Below are 20,489 nucleotides of genomic sequence, written 5' to 3' on the forward strand. Positions count from 1 at the left end.
AAATAGTTACATGGTTCGACACAATAGGGTGCGTGATAGGCACTGAGCAACACAGGCATCAGAAGTCATTTGTGTATTCATTTGTGGTTCAGAGAGGCAGACAGGGCATGACGTATAGCTGTGTGGTTGATGTGACTACCAGTGACTCAATTAGAAACCTGGGAACTAGAGGGTATTGTGATAAATGAAATAAGTTCATCAGAGAAACACAATTATCATATGCTCTCCCTGATATGAAGAATTTGAAAAGCAGAGTGGGGGTGTCGGAGGGTAGGGAGGGAAAAAATGAAACAAGATGGGACCTGGGAAGGGAGACAAACCATAAGAGATTCTTAATCTCAGGAAACAAACTGAGGGTTTCTGGGTGGTGGGGGGAGGGATAGGGTGGCTAGGTTATGGACATTGGAGAGGATATGTGCTATGGTGAGTGCTGTGAATTGTTTAAGACTGATGATTCAGAGACCTGTAACCCTGGGGCAAATAATACATTATATGTTAATAAAAACAAACAAACAAAATCCCTGGGAAGCTTTCGAGACACCTCTGTCTCCCCCAGTCTCCCCTCCCACCTCTCATTTAATCCATCACCAACCCATTGGATTCTGCTTCTTAAATATCTTTCCAATCCACTACTTCTTTCCATCCTGTTACTCTCATAGTCTAAGCCATCATCACTTAGTTTTACAACTGTAATAACTACCACAAACATTTACTAGGTGCCTAAGTAGGTCAGATATTTACTAGATGCATTTACTTGCTACCTAATATATGCCAGGTCCCAGGTAAAGACTGAGAAGCCACCAATCCATAATCAGGGATTTCAAGTAAGATCAACTAAAATAAGCATTAAAAAACCTTGAGATTCAGACTCCTAGAAATGTGAAGTGTAGGAGTTCAAGAGATAGAAAGTAATGAAGAAGTATTCTTTTAATGATTTTGGTTGGCTTTCTACAGAATGCCAGGTATAAATAACCATCTGAAAGTGCTGACCTATGAACCTGTCCTCAAAATATCATTTTATTAATTCTAGAAGTTAAAGAAAGGATAAGAAGTTTGGGGCTGAATTTCCAACAACTCTTAAACATTTTCTACTCACTTCCTTCCAAATTTGGCTTAACCTAAGCAATTTAAAAAACAAAATGCTATGTTGTTTTTATAAACTAACACTACTTTCTAGTAATAAGCTTATGTTGGTAAGTCAAATAAATTAACAAAAAGGCTCATGTTTCAAATTAATGCTCATTTAGTACTACTCTGTAGCCAGCAAATTATATGGTGTCTACGAATTCAAAAATGAACAAGACAAGATATTTTCTTCAAAGGACTTACCTAGGAGGAAAATGGAACATGTAATTGGGAAGCAATGTGATTAGTGTTATGGAATTTAGAGGAAGACTCCAATCATTCTTCTTGGAAAGACATTCACAGAAGTAGTGTCCTTTCACTTAGAATGACAAGTTTTTCGAATAAATTGTCAATAGCTGATGGTGGTTGGGAGGGAGGGAGGAGAGCCCTAACTATATTCATTTATTCATTCATGGATTCATTTTTTGTTTGTATGGTTTTTTTTTTTTTAGTTTCAAGTTTTTATTTAAATTCCAGTTAGATAACATACAGTGTAATATTAGTTTCAGGTATAGAAATTAGTAATTCAACACTTGTATATTACACCCACTGCTCATCACAACTGGTGCCCTCCTTAAGACCTATCACCCATTTAACTCATCTTCCCACCCACCTCTCTTCTAACAACCCTTGGTTTGTTGTCTATAGTTAAGAGTTTATTTCTTGGTTTGCTCTCTCCTCCCCACCCCACCCCACCATGTTCATTTGTTTTATTTCTTAAATTCCACATATGAGTGAAGTCATATGGTATTTGTCTTTCTCTGACTGACTTATTCCACTTAACACAAAGGTCTGTAGCTCTATCCATGTCATTGAAAATGACAAAGTTTCATTCTTTTTGGTGGCTGAGTAATATTCCACTGTGTAGATACACACCGCATTTTCTTTATTGATTCATCAGTCATTTGAGCTCATTCCATAATTTGGCTATTGTTGATGCTGCTGCTATAAATATTGGTGTGCACTTATCCCTTCAAATTAATATTGTGTACCCTTTGGTAATTACATAATAGTATAACTGGTGAGTTGTAGGGTATTTCTATTTCTAACTTTTTTGAGGAACCTCCATACTGTTTTTTGGAGTGGCTCCACCAGTTTGCATTCCCAGCAATAGTGTAAGAGGGTTCCCTTTTCTCCACGTCCTCTCCAACACCCGTTGTTTTCTGTGTTGTTAATTTTAGGCATTTTACTGGTGTGAGGTGATATCTCATTGTAGTTTTGATTTTTATTTCCCTGATGATGAGTAATGTTTATCAACTTTTCATGTTTGGAAAAATATCTATTCATGTCTTCTGCCCATTTTTTGTATTTTGTATTATTTATGTTTTTAGTGTTGAGTTTTATAAGTTCTTTATAGATTTTGGATATTAGCCCTTTTTCATATATGTCATTTGCAAATATCTTCTCCCATTCTGTAGGCTTCCTTTTAGTTTTGTTGATTGTTTCTTTTGCAGAAGCTTTTTATTTTGATGAAGACCCAATAGTTTATTTTCACTTTCATTTCCCTTGCCTCTGGAGATGTGTCTAGTAAGAAGTTTCTACTGCCAACTTCAAAGAGGTTACTGCCTGTGTTCACCTCTAGGATTTTAATGGTTTCCTATCTCATGCGTAGGCCTTTCATCCCCTTTGAATATATTTTTATGTATGGTTTCACAAAGTGGTCCAGTTTCATTCTTTTGCATGAAGACATACAGTTTCCCGATACCATTTGTTGAAGAGACTATTTTTCTTCCTTCTTTGTTGAAGATTAATTGACCATATCGTGTGAGTCCATTTCTGGGTTTTCCATTCTGTTCCATTGATCTATGGGTCTGTTTTTGTGTCAGTACCATACTGTTTTGATCCTTACAACTCTGTAATATAACTTAAAGTCTGAAATTGTGATGCCTCCAGCTTTGCTTTTCTTCTTCAAGATTGCTTTGAATTTTGGGAGTCTTTTATGCTTCCATACAAATTTATTTCATCCTACATTTGTTATTAAATATTTGTTGTATGTCAAGCTTTAAGACAAATGCAAAATAAATAAAACATTGTTCCTACTCTCAAAAGACTTAGAGTCTAGAAGAATAACATGAAAATCAATAGATTTAATGAAGTGTTGTAAGTGACATGGTACAAGCCTGTGCAAGATTTCATGGCATTTGGTCAGTTTAACCTAGAGAAAGATATTATTGGAATTTCTACCATGATTATAAGTTGCTTTCTACCATTAAAATAAAAAGATTCATAAAGATAGGTTCTCATTCTGAAGCAAAAAACCAATCCATCTCTGATCTGTATCTCCAGTAGAATAGAAGCTTCATGAAAATAGGGACTTTGTTTAATTCATCACTCTATCCCAATAACTAGATCAGTGCCTGGAACATAGGGGTTATTTAATAAATATATGTTCATTAGTGGATTGAATTTTTAGGCCAAAAAGAGGTCTTCATAAACCTTAGAAATGAAACTTGAATATTTTTACAGAAATGGAAAAAATATAATTTTTTTCCAACAAATTCCAGATATTTCTATTCTGCCATGTAATTTGTGTAAAATTAAAAAAAGAAAAAACATACTTCTGTGTATCAAGTAAGCATGGTAATTGCATTGCACTGAGTCAGGATTGTATTCTGGCGAGATTCTGCCATTCCAAAACTGTATGATGATGGGAAATATCTTAACCTCTCTGAATTCCATTTCTTTATTTTTTAAATGGGAATAAAACCTATCTCACATATCTTGCAGGACTGTTCAAGTATTAAATGATGTAATGCATGTACATGTTCTATATAAACTTTAAAACACTATATAATTATAAAACATATACTAAAATTAAATTTCTAAGGTTTTAATATTATAGGACTGCCCTCCAAATTCAGTCAATTAAGCATGGTTTGTTGTTTGTTTGTTTTTTTCCTGTTTTTTTTTTTTTTTTTCTCTAGTGCAGTGCCTGGAGATGACCACCAAACGGAAAATCATCGGCCGACTGGTGCCGTGCCGATGTTTCCGAGGTGAAGAAGAAATCATCTCAGTTTTAGACTACTCCCACTGCAGTCTTCAGCAGGTGCCAAAGGAGGTCTTTAACTTTGAGCGGACGTTAGAGGAGCTTTATCTAGATGCCAATCAAATTGAAGAGCTACCCAAGGTAATCTTTGACAATCAAAAATATACACCATAACTGAGTATTTTATGATATCCAAAGACTTGGCATAATGATAATGTTAATTACAGCTTTCTATCTGAGTAATTGGCAGATAGTTCAAACTGATATAACTTTCCCCAGTATTCTTGTTGGTACCTTTTAATACCACTTCATTTGTAACTTCATGTCATGTGTTAATGACCAATTAAACTCCATGAAAATCACCATTTTATGAATTATATCTTATTTGATTTATTTTTAAAAGATTTTATTTTTCACTTATATGAGAGAGAGAGAGAGAGCACAAATCGGGGGTAAAGCAGAGGGAGAGGGAGAAGCAGACTTCCTGCTGAGTGCAGAGCCCAGTATAGGGATCTATCTAAGGACACTGGGATCATGACCTGAGCCTAAGGCAGATGCTTAATTGGCTGGGCCACCCAGGTGCCCCTGAATTACACCTTATTTTAATTGAAAATGGTTTCCATGAAAATATAGATTGAGATCAGTATCAGTGGGTTGAGTTCAATAGTTCATATTTAGAAAATGATGGAAAGATATGACACTGTATTCCAGAAGTGAAATTTTTATCATTAAGGAGACATTGTTTTAAAACCTTGAATTGTATGTTCTAAGTCTGAGAAATACTTTTACACATAACACACATGCACTGTTACATGTTTAATACTATTATGAAAAACATGCGGTTATTTCTTGAATTTGGAATTTTTTATTATTACAGTCATTTCTGAATATATGGCATGTAAGTATAAACAGAGTAGAGCTAAAAATTTAACTAATATCAAATTTTGCACACACACTGCCATTATGACATCGTGCTAGGCAAAAAAAATCTCTCCTGTCTCCTGTTCTCCATGGCAGAAAAGACTGGATGATAAAAGATTAGCTAACATAAACCAAGGCCACACAGCAGAGAAGTTCAAAATCTAAACCACTATATATTAATGATCATCGAAATAAATGACTCACATTAAATAGTAGGCATAGCATTTACTTGTGAAGGATTTACACCATGGCTCAGAGGGAAAAAAATATCTTACTATACATTTCCATTGAATATGTTAAAAAATGCACATTTAAATACCCAGAAACAAGGAAAAGAAAATCCCATAATAAAAACTCACTTTGTTATCAAATTCTGAGAATAATGTGCTGATCAAACTAAATTATGAATAATTGCTTTCACTTAGGATTATGAATTATATTATATGAATTATAATTATGAATTATGAGTTATAATTGTAATTATATCATATACCATATAGAATTATATATACTATATAATTATATTAATTTTTATTAATATAATACTTCAGAGGCAGGAACTATTTAATTTTTACTCCAAAACAAATATACTTCATTTTTGACAACCAAACTATATAATGTCTTAGATTTGGGGTCAGGAGATCTGGGGCAGGCCTAAAAAAATTTTAACTGTATTGATTGCCATGTAGATGCATATCAAGAAGAGGCTGGCATGAAATGGGCTGTTTCCCCCAAAGACTATGAACTTCTTGAGGGCAGAGATATCATCTTACTCATCTTTGCCTCCTTGTACACGTTATGACTTTCACATAATGGATATTCAATCTCTTTCTTGTCCTGCCAGGTAGAACAATGAAGAGAACTTCATATACTATAGGAATTGATTAGCAAAATGGTGCAAAGTTTAAGTGACTCATAAATGTGACATTTAGCTCTAATTTAGAAAAATAAATATATTTTTAGAGCAGCCTCATCTAAGGTTGCCAGATAAATAAAGGACATCCACTGAAATTTGAATTTTAAACCAAAACCCAGAATTTTTGGCATAATTATGCCCAAAATATTGCATTTGATATATTTAAAAAAATAGTTATTTAACTCGGCATGCTGTATTTTTATCTGCTGAATCTTGGGAGCCCTAAATCAATCTAGTTATTTAAAGCCTTTTTCTAGAGCTATGCAACAAATTCTGTAAGACAAATAGTAAAAAATGGTTTATCAATCAAGTATTTATTTAATATCTATATTACTACACAGTGTTTGAGGGTTTAGGCAGGTAAAAGAGAAATCAGCCTCAATCCTTGTTCTCAAGGATCTAGCTACCTAATCACAGAGAAAACTAAAACATTAGAGGCAGAAGCATGATAATGTATAATTAGAGCCAAAGAGCCAAATACTGTTAAAGAGAATAGTTTCATTGTTGCAGGGGTGGGGGAGGGCTTGACCAAAAGGTAAAGATGCAAAAATTAAGATGGTACATATGGAGAGGGTGAAGAGAGACACAGTAGAGCTGTGAAGAGTCTGGAAATGCAGGTACACATGAGGGAGTACCAACAACATGTAAGTAGAGGAAGTAGAGCGTAGAGGACGCAGGTAATGAAAGACACTGAGAGTCACACAGCATTGTTTGACTCAATGAATTAGGCAGATAGTGTTATTGGAGAGTCTTATATATCATGTATGTCACCAGTAGCCTACGTAAGCTTGGATTCACGGTACATAAAAATAATACAAGTGAACCAAAGACAATTTAATTTCTCAGTGTGTTGAATTGAGGAGAAATTGTTATATTTTATTATTGTTATGCTTTATATATTTCAAAGATCTTTCACATAATCTCTCAAGGTTTCTTTGAGTTCCCAAGTTCAAGGTGTTGCTTTCATAAAACAGCCCTGTGTTACTTTCTTCTAATGTATTTGATATAGAGATATGATCTAAGTTATCTGAAATTGAGACATGATCATAGCAGTACATGGATATATTTGTGCATATTAGAAAAACAGTAAGTCAAACAAAAGCTCTCTTTTTCTGAGAAGGATAAGGAAGTTTCAACTTGTTCTTAGGTTTCATTGGCCCTAATTGTGTTACATGTTCATTGCTGATCCCCTTTACTATAGAATCCACAATGACAAGAAAAATGAGATTACTTTGATTGAATTAAACACTAGTTGACCACCTCTGTGGATTTGTGATTACTGGTCACAACATAAAGGGAAGGAGTAGGAAGGACTGTAGGGAGATTACCACAGTGTACACTACAAACAAAATGTTATATAGTCATTGTTTCCTGAGGAAAAGTAGATGAAGTATTGAGTTTCTAGGGAGTTTAATCTTTAAATTTAAATTAAATAAATTTTTTTTGTCTGCATTTTATTTCACTGTTTTCTTTATGTTTCCTTGGTGTTGTTACCATGGTAATTCCAAATTTGTTGAGTAAATGAGATAGCTATTTGTATTTTTGACATTATAATACGGAAGAATTACCTTTGTAATTTTTTTAAAAAATTTTCTTTCTGATTTTTTATTCAGAGACTATTCTAGGGTGACCAAGAATTACTACTCTAAGATGTTATACAACAGGTATAGAATAGAGTAAGGTTAATGACATTAGAAAAAGATATGTCGAGACTGTGTCAGAAAATATGCAAAAATAGAAATGAAAGAACAGGAAGTTTTTTGATTAGGAATGGTTCAATCTGTGTTACTTAATTTGATATAGTAAAAGTAATTTAATATAATAAAAGGTAAAAATACAAAAGGTAAAAATACAAAATGACATGCCTTTTATGCAGTAATAGAAAACCCACACAGCTTATAATTTAGTACTGCTTTGCTTGTTATTTTGAACCAGGAACTTAAAAGTATAGACAGGATAATAGACCATAACAGGTGCATATTATATATAAAGTAGTGTGGGAAGACAAAAGTTTAAAAAAAAAAGCAATAAAGAGAAAAATTGCTGAGAAACTTCTTGAAACCAAAGAGGAGCCTTAAAAAATAATAATAATAAAAAAGAATAGAAGTAATTTGGAAAAGCTAAAATATGACCAAAATTGAGAGACATAGAGAGTGAATTTGACAGATGAGGTCAATTTAACCACATGTAAAAGGGGATGGAACAAAATCTGAAGTAGCAACCTTGGAAAACTTTCTCCATACTAAACTTTACAATCTACCCTTGAGACATTTTAGAGATTAACAACCTGACCTTTGGAGCCAAACGTGGGATTAGATTTTAGCACTGCTATTTGGTTGGGAAGATATTTTATTTTCTGGGAGTCTCAGTTTCTTCATTAGCAAAAACGGGAAAATAATAGAGGTTGCTAGTGATAGATGATGGGCAGATAAATAGATAAATGCGTACTGGGTGAGATGATGCATATGGAATACCTGGAATAAAGAAATACGCAATAATCGGTAGTCATCATTCTCCCATCACTGATGAAGGATAATCCCCATGTTAATTATCCTGAGTAAAACAAAAGTAAGATTTTGGTAACATCCCAAGGTATTTCTGGGCATTGGATCTCTTAAAAAAAAAAAAAAATGTGTGGCATGACTTTATCTCTAAAATCTCCAAAGACAACTTCTAGGAAATCAATTCCCGGTCTGTAAAGGGTGTAGGTTTTTGACTCTACCAGCTGCACCAACACATTTGTGATGACACCATGGTTTACACAGAAAATTTCCCTGACTCAAAGATATCACAATGTTGTATTATATTTGAATAGATGCAACCTTGGAGATTGTTTAATTTAGCCCTCAATTATTACTAATAAGCAAACCCAGGCCAGAAAAGTTAATTAACTTCTTTTAGGACCCATGGGATGTTAGATTCCTATCCAAAATTATTACCAAAGACTGTGCATTCATTAGGATAGAATAGGCTATGCTACAGTAACAAGTCAAAAGCTCAGTGTGTAACTGAACAAAAAAATTTCCCAATTTTATCCCTGTACACACAGTTGCCATGACTACTGGGGAAAGCACAAGTAACTTCTAGGCAATTTCCTATGGTGAGTTTGTACTATCATTTTGCTTTTTATAGTTTAATTATTGGTTTCTCAGCAATTTTCTTTTTCCTTACTTTCTCAGGGACATTTTCTTGTCTCCTGGTTTTAATTCTCACCTCTAAGTAGATAACCTTTAAATCCATCTCCAACTCTGACCTCTCTCCTGAGTTCCATCACGTTTTGCTTATTCATCTGTTGAAAAACTCCATGTGGACAGACATTTTTATCTGATATATAAATGTCTAAAACCAAGCTAATAATTAGAATGTGTTCAGAGAAGTGTAACTAAGATGGTGATAGAAAGCATGTCTTTGAAAAATGGTCAAAAAAATTTGGAAACTTGTCTTAGAAAAACAGAACTTTAAGGCAAAGAATATGAATTCTTTTAACACATTTGAAGGATCAGGGTAGTAATGCCAGAAGCATAGTTCCTTGTGCAGAGAGGGCATGCCTTAATAATCTAAGGAGCTTAGTACAAACCCACCATAGGAACTTGGCAAGGAGTTACCTGTGTCACTGGGGTAAAACTGGGAAATTTTATAATGCTCATTTAGGTAAAAATTCCATGAGTAAGAGAAATATGGAATCTCAATTAATTTTTATTATGTTTTTTATGAATTATTTTTATTGACATACAATGTATTATTTGCCCCAGGGATACAGGTATGTGACTCATCAGGCTCACACACTTCATAGCACTCACCATATGACATACCCTTCCCAATGTCCATAACTCAGCCACCTCTCCATAACCTCCCCTCCCCCAGCAACCCTCAGTTTGTTTTGTGAGATTAAGAGTCTCTTATAGTTTATCTCCCTCCTGATCCCATCTGGTTTCATTTTTCTCCTTCCCTACCCCCCAAACCCCGCACTCTGCCTCTCAAATTCCTCATATCAGGAATTTCAATTAATTTTGATCTGGATGTCTATAGCTTACAAAAACCTATTGTCTCATGATGAATAGAAGGTTATAGCCTCAACTGTGTGGTACTATCAAAGCTAATTATAGAAATTTCCAATCTTCCAAGTCATTTAAAATTTAAGGTCATTTTACTTGTAAAATATGAGTTTTGTATATGAGAAAGGAGAGGTTCTAGCTTCCTATCTGAATGCCTCAGAGGGACTCAATACCAGTGAGATACAGGAAGTCATACAACTATTTTTAAATAATTAGGAAGAATACCAAAGAAGCAAGTATTCATTTGAATATTTAACTATACATTCTTAAAACCTGCTTATTTTCAGGGGCATATTGATAATGTCTTTATTTGGCCTCTGTTGCCTCAGGCTGACACAGATCAGTAGATCCCACACTTCTGGATTTCAAAAGCCAGCAAAGTGTGGGAACTGACATTCCCTTTCTTTTGCTAAATAAGCATTTTATTTATTTATATATTTTAAAAGCTTTTATTTATTTATTTGACAGAAAAAGAGTGAGCACAAGTAGGCAGAGTGGCAGACAGAGGGAGAGGGAGAAGCAGGCTCTCTGCTAAGTAGGGAACCCCATGTGGGACTCAGTCCCCAGACCCTGGGATCATGACCTGAGCCAAAGGCAGACACTTAACCGACTGAGCCACCCAGGTGCCCCTAAGTAAGAATTTTTAAAAGTCTCATGCAAAACTTATTATTTTACTGTAAAAGAATACTTTCATAGCCAAATGTGGAAAACATTCATAAACACAGAATAAATGGTATTCCTTCACAAGAAAGTCAGTAAACTTAAACTCTTTTTAAAAAATAGAGCAGTTTTATTGAGATAAAATTTACATACCTATCAAATTCACCCTTACAAAGTATGTACAGTTTAGTGATTTTATTATATTTGCAGAACTATAATGCAATCACCACTGTCTAATCATAGAAAATTTTAATTACCCCCCTAATACCCTATACGTATTAGCAGTCACTCTCACATTCTCTGCTTCCCCTAGTCCCTGAAAATCTCTTTCTTTATGGATTTGCTTATTTTAGACATTTCATATAAGTGGGATCATACAACATAGGGCCTTTTGTGACTGGTTTTTTTTTTAAAGATTTCATTTATTATTTGACAGAGAGAGAGATCACAAGTAGGCAGAGAGGCAGGCAGAGAGAGAGGGGGAAGCAGGCTCTCCGCTGAGTAGAGAGCCCAATGCAGGGCTTGATCCCAGGACCCCAAGATCATGACCTGAGCCGAAGGCAGAGGCTCAACCCACTGAGCCACCCAGGTGCCCCTGTGACTGGCTTTTTTTCACTTAGCATAAGGTTTTCCAGTTTTACCAACCTTGTAGCATGCATCAGTTCTTCATCCCTTTTTATTGCCAAATAGTATAACTTTGTATGGATATATCATATGCCACATTTAAAAAATAAGATATAACACCTTTTGAAATGCAGCCAAATTGCTAAAAATATTATTTTTCTGTAATGCATGTGTGTGTAATTATTTTCTCAATACAAAAGCATCGATTTGGAGCTCTATAATCCATAGTACACATGACATTGAGCTCCAGTATCCAATTTCTTTCAGTATTTTGTTTTTAATTAAGCAGTTGTTTAAATTCAAGTTCATAGAGGTATATAGAAAAAAATGAAAGTAAACTCTTACCAATATACATGCAGTGTAGGATATAGTCAGTAAGCTAACAGTAAGGGATGCCAGAAAAAAATGCCTCCCATATCTACAGTTGCTTCTCTGGGGAAACAGACAAACACTGGGGAGCTAGGAGCCAAGCAAGGGCTACATTAAAAACCATTGCTTGGTGACCACTGCTCCATGTTTCCACTCATACAAGGTTGTGTAACTGAAGCATTGATCATCCAATATGAAGCAGTCAGGAATTTATCAAAGGAAGGATATTTTAGACTGATGAAAATTTTGCCATGGCGTGGCTCCAGTCACTGAGCCATGAATAGCAGAAATCCTCATTGACTCTTCAGAAAATAAATGAGCAGCAAAAATGCACCTGAATTGTGCTAGCAGCCAGCAGGTAAAATAGAGCTCAAAGTTAATAACCGGCAAATGGGCTATGACAACTGTATTGTAGCTGTTTGTCCTGAGCCTATACAAAAAAGCCAAGCAAGCTCTGTGTGCAGAGACTTGACCCCCGCTTTTCCCTCTGCTACCATTCTACATGACCTGTGCTTTTTTCATTTCCTTCAGTTCTTTACTCAAACATCACCTTACCAGAGAAGTTTTTCCCATTATCTTATATGAAATAATAACACCCACCACCACCACCACTGTTCCCTCTAACAAAATTTAAGACTTAGGTGTATCTCTGGATTTCTTATACCATTCAATTGTGTTAACCAGAATTCAAATACTGCCTTAATACTTTATCATTGTTATAAATCAGCATAGATAGCTTCCTCCAGTATGATATCTGTTATTTTACAAAGCCTAAGACTTTTGACAGTGGCCAAAGGTAAGGAAGGATGGGAAAAATTAGAGTGTATCAGCACAGGAAACAGAAAATAAAACTCTCTCATTTAATGGTGGTTTGTTTAATTTTTGATGCAATTCTGGGGGGGGGTTGAAGTGAGGTGGGATAATTTTTGTGCCTCCTCTGCAATCCATGACCTAATACCATGCATTCTGCATTTTTTTTAACCTATCAAACTCTGAGTACCTTGTCCATATAGATTAGATCTGCTACATGATATTTTCTCAAGTTAAGGAATGTATTCTCTGACTTTAAAACAAAGGGAACAAAGGAAGGGTGTCATGGAGCATACTTTTACATGTATGAGGATGGAGAAGGAATAAACCCTTTAATATCTCTTTCAAACTTAGTGTTTTGTGATTCACTCATTTGAGATTCCTTTTATTTATTTTATAATATAATTTAATTCTATCTAAGAACTTTATTTATTTATTATTTGACACAGAGAGAGAGAGGGAGAGTACACACAAGGGGAGCTGCAGGCAGAGAGAGAGAAGTAAGCTTCCTGCTGAACAAGGAGCCCTATGCTAGGCTTGATCCCAGAACCCTGGGATCATGACCTGAGCCCAAGGCAAGTGCTTTACCAACTGAGCCACCCAGCGGCCCCAAGATTCTTTTTAAATAGATAAAAATGATGGGCACCTGGGTGGCTCAGTTGGTTAAGCCTCTGCCTTCAGCTCAGGTCACGGTTTCGGGGTCCTGGGATCGAGCCCTGCATCGGGCTCTCTGCTTGGCAGGGAGCCTGCTTCCCCCCTCTCTCTCTGCCTATTTGTGATCTCTCTCTCTGTCAAATAAATAAAATCTTTAAAAAAAAAAGAGAAGAAAAAATAGATAAAAATGATAAGCCACTGAAGGAAGCATTATGACAGAGTAGTGACTGCTGTCACTGGTTAGTATCAAGTAAGTGCTACAATACGATGTGGAGAGGTCTGGAGAAAGAGGTCCTAAGTTTAACACAAGTTCTGGTACTAATTAACCATGAAACATCAGACATATTATTTAACCTCTTTGAACTTTAGCTTCTTCATGTGCCGTAGAGGCTAACAAATTTGCTTCTGTTCATTTCTAAAGATTGTAGTAAGGATCAAATAATACAAAGTATCTGAAAACTCTATGAAAACAGTAGAATGAAAAATAACTCTTGAGTTAAGAGAAATGGCTTATTTTGGTAAAGATGAATATTTATTGGAAATATATCATGGGCTCATTAATTTAATAGGATACTAGAGAACTTTACATGGGAAAAGGTTAAGAAATAAGAAAGCTCTGGATTGCTGCACAAAATCTTCAGCACAGTAGCAGTATGGGCCACATGCTGCTGCTCTTGTGAGGAATGGAGTCTCCAGACAACCTCATGTAATCATGTTGCCTCCCAAGTAAGTCACTGTGAGAGATGTCCTCAAAAAGAAAGTCAAGGTTCTAATGGAACTCCATCCATTAGGAATGGATGTTCAACAAGCAAAAAACAGTGTCCTCCAATGTTATACATATCATATATCTTCAACTTAATTGATTCTCTTTTCTTTTTATTCACTAATATTTGCTGTCTCTAATTTAGGAGTCTGAGAGCATGCTTTTCTCAGGCCTTTAAATAAAATTACTTGAAATCAAGGTCACTTTCTAGTTTTGTGAGAAATGTCATGAGATCAAAGGAGCCGTAGGAAAAATATTTTAGGGAGACAAATTTTGAGATATTAGTTCCTAATTCTGATTTTAGTTTATCAAAACTTGAATGATAATTGACTTTTTTCTTCTCAAAAAGAATCTTTCAAAGTGAAAGACACTACTTGCATCATTATAGTTGCTGATTAAACAATTGTCATGATTGAGAAATATGAAAAGCCTGGCTCTAGATTAAACATGGCCTATATTTATGAGTGGAAAACATGAAAACTGCTACTTGTTTAATAAAGTTGCCTCGTTTTTTAAAATTGCACATTAATAAATAATTCCTTAAGTGTCTGTCTTTCAGAAACTCAGAATTATCCATAACCTTGGCATTTTACATAAGGAGCACCGCATATATCTATGGAGGGTTCTCCTAAGACCTTGGGCTTAAATAAGGAGGAGGGAACAAAAAGACCTTTTCAACTCTGTTGCTCCCTCAGATATTCATGGTATATCACTCTCCTCTGGTGCCAAAGGTATAGAATTTATCTGAGTAGAAAACTACCTGCAGAATGAAACTCATGTGAGTGATGCATACATAATCAAAATGTGACTCTGTTTAATCTCTTGCCTGAAGCATCTTTCTCCAAATGTGTTCTTCTATTGCAATTACTTTGGCATTCAAATGCATAGTTTTTTTTTCAATAAATAAATAGTGTAGGTGGACTCCATAGGGGCTCAAGAAAAAGTGAGATGAAGTACAAATTTTGTAAAAAAAAAAAAAAAATAGTTTATATGTGGAAAATTTTAGATCATTTTTGTCTCACTCTGAGTTCTATTTTTGGTTAATGTTTTACTGTTTCAAAGGTTTATAGTATCAACATCTCTTATTCATGTGTCAGTGAAAAACTAGGACATCCAGAGTACCCCAGTCATTTTTTGAACTCTTTTATAGTCTTCCAACTGAAGTCTTACTCATCATATCATTTTTTTCATCTAATCATTTATTTCTATCTTTTACCCAGTATAAAATCTTGTTGAGATCTGATAAACCAACCCATTTGCTGATTTTTACTGCCAACTTTTTTGAAATGGTATAAAAAACAAATATTAGGTAAAACATATTCATTGATTTGTTCATTCATCCAGCAAACATTTCTTGAGTACCAGTTATGTTGAGACAACTGTTCTAGGTACCAGAGATACATTATTGAGCAAAACCTGCAAGTTCCTATTTTCACAAAATCTACATTGCTGCAAAGAGAGAATGGAAGTAATTTTTAGAAGAAAATGTTAGATAATAGGAAGTGCCATGATGAAAATAACGGAGGACAGTTATGTTGAGTTTTAGTTGACAGAGAGGAGTCAACTATACACATATGAGAAAGAACATTCCCGGGAGAAGTAATGCTCTAGGGCAGGAATGAGAGTGGCATGTTCAAGGAACAGAAAGAAGGTAGGGGTATAATGAGTTAGAGGATGAGGAGAGGGAGGTAGGTAGTAGTGCTAAATCATGCAAATTCAGGTGAGATAGGGAAGAACTTAAGATTTCATAGTAAGTAAGATCAGGGGCCACTGAAGGATTTTAAGGAAAAGGGTGATGTGAAATAACTTATGTTTATAAAATACCACTCTGGCTGCAATGTGGGAAAACACTGTGGCTAGTGGAGAGTGAAGGTGAAATGAGAGGCTACAGTAATCATTTAGGTGAGAAGTTGGTGGCTTCAGCTAGGCTGGGAGTAGTGGAGAAAAAGCAGCATTTTAAACTAAGCTTTATCAGTAAAATTAATAGGACTTGCTAATTGCATGGATTAGAGAGATTGGAGAGAAGGACTTGCCTAGAGATTTAGAAAGAGTTGCTATTGCTAAAGGAAAAGAACAGGGAGAGAAAAGGCAGCTGTGGATATAGAAGGAAACCATGTGTTGTTGTCTTGGAAGCCAGAAGAGAACAGAAAGTGTCTTAAGAAGAGGGAGTGGTAAACTAAGAGATTGGCTAAAATGACAGAGGAGAGACCAATGTATCTGTTAGTGTGGAAGTAATTAGTGACTCTGATAATAGAAGTAGGGCAAAAACCCAATGAAGTGAATTGAAAAGAAAATGGTTGAGATACACATCTTTCTTAAAAGGTTATACTGTGAGGGAGACCAGAGAAATGAGACCAGCTAGAGAGAAATTTGAGGTTAAGATAAATATTTAGGGGGCACCTGGGTGGCTCAGTGGGTTAAAGCCTCTGCCTTCAGCTCAGGTCGTGATGGGATCTAGCCCAGCATCTGGCTCTCTGCTCAGCAGGGAGTCTGCTTCCCCCACCCCCAACCCCTCTCTGCCTGCCTCTCTGCCTACTTGTGATCTGTCAAATAAATAAATAAAAAGTTTTTTAAAAAAAGGTAAATATTTTGTTTGTTTGTTTCCAAGGTCAATGACATTAAGTCACATTTGTACACTAATGAGAATAAATTAGAAAAAAATAATTCTAAGTCCTGAAAGCGAAAGAACATAGGATTTACAGAGTGCATGAAGGGGTTGCTTTGAGAGGCACAGACATGCTTCCTCCATTTTAATGAGAAAGAAAGAAGAAAATATAGGTACAGATGATAGTTTGTAGGACTTGAGGGACAGGAATGATATTGAAATTTGATTCAAATGGTAGAGGTCTCAATGTGTTAAAGAAATGCTTGAACCATTGAACTGATAGCATCAGAAGTGTCAATCCTTTGTTGAGCTGAAAGGGTGGAAGAATGGGGGTGCATATTTAGGATTGCAGAGGAATATAATTTACAAAGGGAATTGAGGGCCTTCAATGTATAAAGTAGCTATATTTTGTATAGTTTTTTCTTGACATGGTGAATAGTTCAAAAGCAGATGTAAAAGGCAGGATAAAATTATATTAGTTTATGTGCCTGGACCACTGTGCTAGCTGTGGAAACAGAAAAGAAGAAAACAAGTGACAGCAAGTAAAGAGAAAGCAGGAAGTATAATGGATATTTATTGAGCACCTGCTTCATATGCAATAATAGTTATTTTGTCCTCAGCACAATCTTGACAAACAGGTTTTGTTTTCTACATTTTAAATGTAAGGTTGAAGAATTTACCAAAGGTTGTACAACTAAAAAATACAAATTTGGCCTATATCACTCCAAATTCTTTTCAGTTCACTAATCCGAAGGAAAACCTTTCAGAATTTGGCATTTTACTAGATTCAGGTATGAACAAGGAGAGATTAAAGATGGTAAGATTTTCATCCTGGAGACTTGGGAAAGTAATACTATTAAAAAATATATTGAAAGTGGTTACTAGGTAGAAAAACATGACAAATTGTGTTTTAGATGCATACTATGTGATATCAGCTAAGATTCTCAGAAAGATACCACAAGAGAGTGATAGATCCGAAACAGCCTGATCAGATCAAGACTAGAAATACATATTTATTATTTACCCAGAGATCTGAAACAAGCAGCTATGTTTTGCTTAGCCTGCCTATTCTTTTTTTTTTTTTTCCCTTAATGAATTAGTGGTCGATTTATAAGATACCAGATTTTATCAAAAAGTCCAGATTCTGGGCTTATCTCCTTTTTTTTTTTTTTTTGAAAGAAGGGAGTCCATATTCCTAATTGGTAACAATTAAATAGAACTGAGGATTGTTCGCTCTTTTGATGAAACAGATCTAGTTTGGCACAGATTCCACCCAAGCTGCCCCCTAACACTAAAGTTATCTAGCTCCTACAGAAAATTGGAGTTTGCAGCCTATTATAGATATTTATTAATTTTTTCATGAAAAAACATTTACTTTGTGCCTGATACTTCCCTAGTCACTAGGAAAACAGCCGTTGAACAGATGTATGCGCTCTGTAGCATGAAAGGCAGACATTGAACAAGAAATTGTATCAGGTATGCTGTTTATTATGATGGGTGGAGAAGCAGTGGGTGTTTTGGAAACATTCACTGGAGCATCTTTCCTGAGAAATGCCATTGCAATTAAGATTTTCCTTAAGTAAAGGTTCACAAGAAGAGGAGAGAGCTGTTTCCAGAGACAGTGCAAATGAGGCATATTTAAGGAACTGAAAAAAAGTTGAGTATTGCTTAAACACAGTGCAAGAGAGACAATGAGAAACAAGGCTGGAGAGTTATGAAGGCTTTCCACACTAGGCAGTTTGAACTTTATCCTGAAATATGTGGAAATTCATTTAAGGGTCTGTTTGGCAATAGCAAGATCAGAAATATAGCTTGGAAAGTTTTAGCTGCACTAAGAATAAAAGAACGGGCCCAGAGGCAGAGAGACCATTTAGGCAAAACTTAAAGAAATCTGTGAGAGGTGATGATGACCTGGCCTCCCATAGTAACACTTGCAGCCTCCTGACAGCGCACAGGAGAAGAATGAAGCACAAACAAGTCAGCTGCAAGAGAATAGGAGCAAGGGATGACAGTAGAAAAGACTGTCACCCTGAACAACTCCTCAGTCTCGTATTTATTAGAAAGTGAGTAACAACCAACAAAGAAGCCAGAGTAGATTACACATTGACCATGAGTCTTGTAGGTATGTAAGAAGAAAGGCAAAATGTGTCTGGTTACGCAGTACATGATCTATAGTGATCAAGCTCAAATGAAAGGATTGTTAGACTAACTGCTGATGCTCTCGGGGAAAGGGGAGACACTGGAAAAATGAAGCAGGCAGCACTCCATCCTGAGTAAGCCCAGTGATCCCAGCTGCAAGGACATATATCGTCCTCTCCCCCAAAGGGCTGTTGCCAGTACATGTTTTTCTTCAGGCTATATCTAAGCATGCTTGATAACTAGTATAGTTTCTCACAGGTTAGATTTTAAACAGTACATTGTTCTAAGGGACAGTTACAAATGCTGAGGTTGGAACAAAGGACATGGGTTGGAAATGCTTTTTGGAGGCAAAATTTACTGGATTTGGTCATCTGTTTCATATTTATATTTTGAGGGAAGAGGCAAAGTGAGTCATAGGTGACTCTCAGGTTTCTACTAGAGGATGTGGGAGTAAGCCAAAAGACAGAAGGTATGGAATTTGGGAAACCAGAACCAGTTCAGAGGACTAGCAAATGAGTATCTATGGAAGCCATATGCATATCACACAGAGAGCAAGCTGTCCAGACTGGAGCCCACTACACAGGGTGCAGGAGTGAGTTCCTCCAGAATCAAAATAAGATAAAATTTATCTGATGTGCTTTAGCATTTGGAACTATAATTACAGAGCATTTGACAGAGCTGTTTGAGCATCTGGAAAAAATTAAGGATAAATGCATTGAAAACCAAGCAAATAAAACATGAAGCAATTTCAGCAAAAAAAATTGCTTATGAGTAAACAACAAACAGTGTACAAATAAACATTATTAGTATCAGCATTAACTACTGATTTAATAAGAACTTTGGATGTGGGTATACTGGGAAGATGAGGAAAAAGAAAGTAATGATGGGATGGTGAGAAATGGTAATGGTTTTTCAACTGCCATAATATGAAATATACTTGACAATTGAACAACAGAGAGGTTGGGGCATTGACCCCTGCACAGTCAAAAATCCTCATATAACTTTTGACTCCCCTGAAACTTAACTACCGATAGTCTGCTGTTGACCTGAAGCCTTGCCAATAATACAATGGTTGGTCAACATATTTTATGCTATATGTGTTACATATTGAATTCTTATAACAGAATAAGAGAAAATAAAATGTTATTAAGAAAATTATAAAGAGAAAATACTTACAAGTACTGAACTGCATTGACAAACACACACAGATATGTGGACCTGTGCAGTTTAACCATGTTGCTCAAGGTTAACTGTAAATAAGCACTGTCTACAATTGATAAAGCAATAAGTAGAAATACATGTGTATTCTCTGGAAATATAGAAGAAAATAAAAGAAATAATAGCTTTAAAAAATGACAGTAACTACCTCTAGAAGGAGGCAAAGGAGAAGACAAAAAAAAAAAGATTTTTGGTTTATGAAAACAAAAATTAATTTTAAAAAAATTAGAAGAAAAAGAATTGAACTGGAAGAGAAAGCCAGGGGTTAGCCTTTTGCTGGATCTGACCATATTGTGGTCCTTTCTTTTGAAAATGATCTATAAGATGCAGTGATGAATATAAATGTCCAGTGTTCAAGTAAATTATAAAGTCTCACTTGAGAAAATTAAATGATGAAAAATTAAAAATACAAATGTAAAAAGGTAGGTCAATATCTGCTATCTATTGTTTCCATTAGTTCATACAACAGTTGTTAACTGATTATTACATGTTTTAATGTTATTCGTTTCCTGGTTCAGTCTGTGGTAGTATGTAAAGTAGTTCTAAATCAGAGAAGACATTTTACTAATGCAGCAATTTGGCTTCACTTCTGGAGCGGAATCAGCATTTAGGGAACTGATGGAAGATTTTGTCTCTAGAGCATA

At 35.4% G+C, this 20,489-nt stretch overlaps 1 protein-coding gene across 5 annotated transcripts in view; it reads left to right on the forward strand.

The window, feature by feature from the left end:
• The window catches only part of LRRC7 (leucine rich repeat containing 7), a 573,404-nt gene that overhangs the window by 223,065 nt on the left and 329,850 nt on the right, over positions 1-20,489 (forward strand). For all 5 annotated transcript variants that reach the window (XM_059138593.1, XM_059138591.1, XM_059138595.1 and 2 more), the window contains exon 3: positions 4,050-4,252. In XM_059138593.1, the coding sequence (XP_058994576.1) occupies positions 4,050-4,252 (203 nt within the window). The remainder of the gene's footprint in view (positions 1-4,049; positions 4,253-20,489) is intronic.

Source organism: Mustela lutreola, chromosome 10, assembly GCF_030435805.1.
Source record: "Mustela lutreola isolate mMusLut2 chromosome 10, mMusLut2.pri, whole genome shotgun sequence".
Classification (NCBI taxonomy): domain Eukaryota; kingdom Metazoa; phylum Chordata; class Mammalia; order Carnivora; family Mustelidae; genus Mustela; species Mustela lutreola.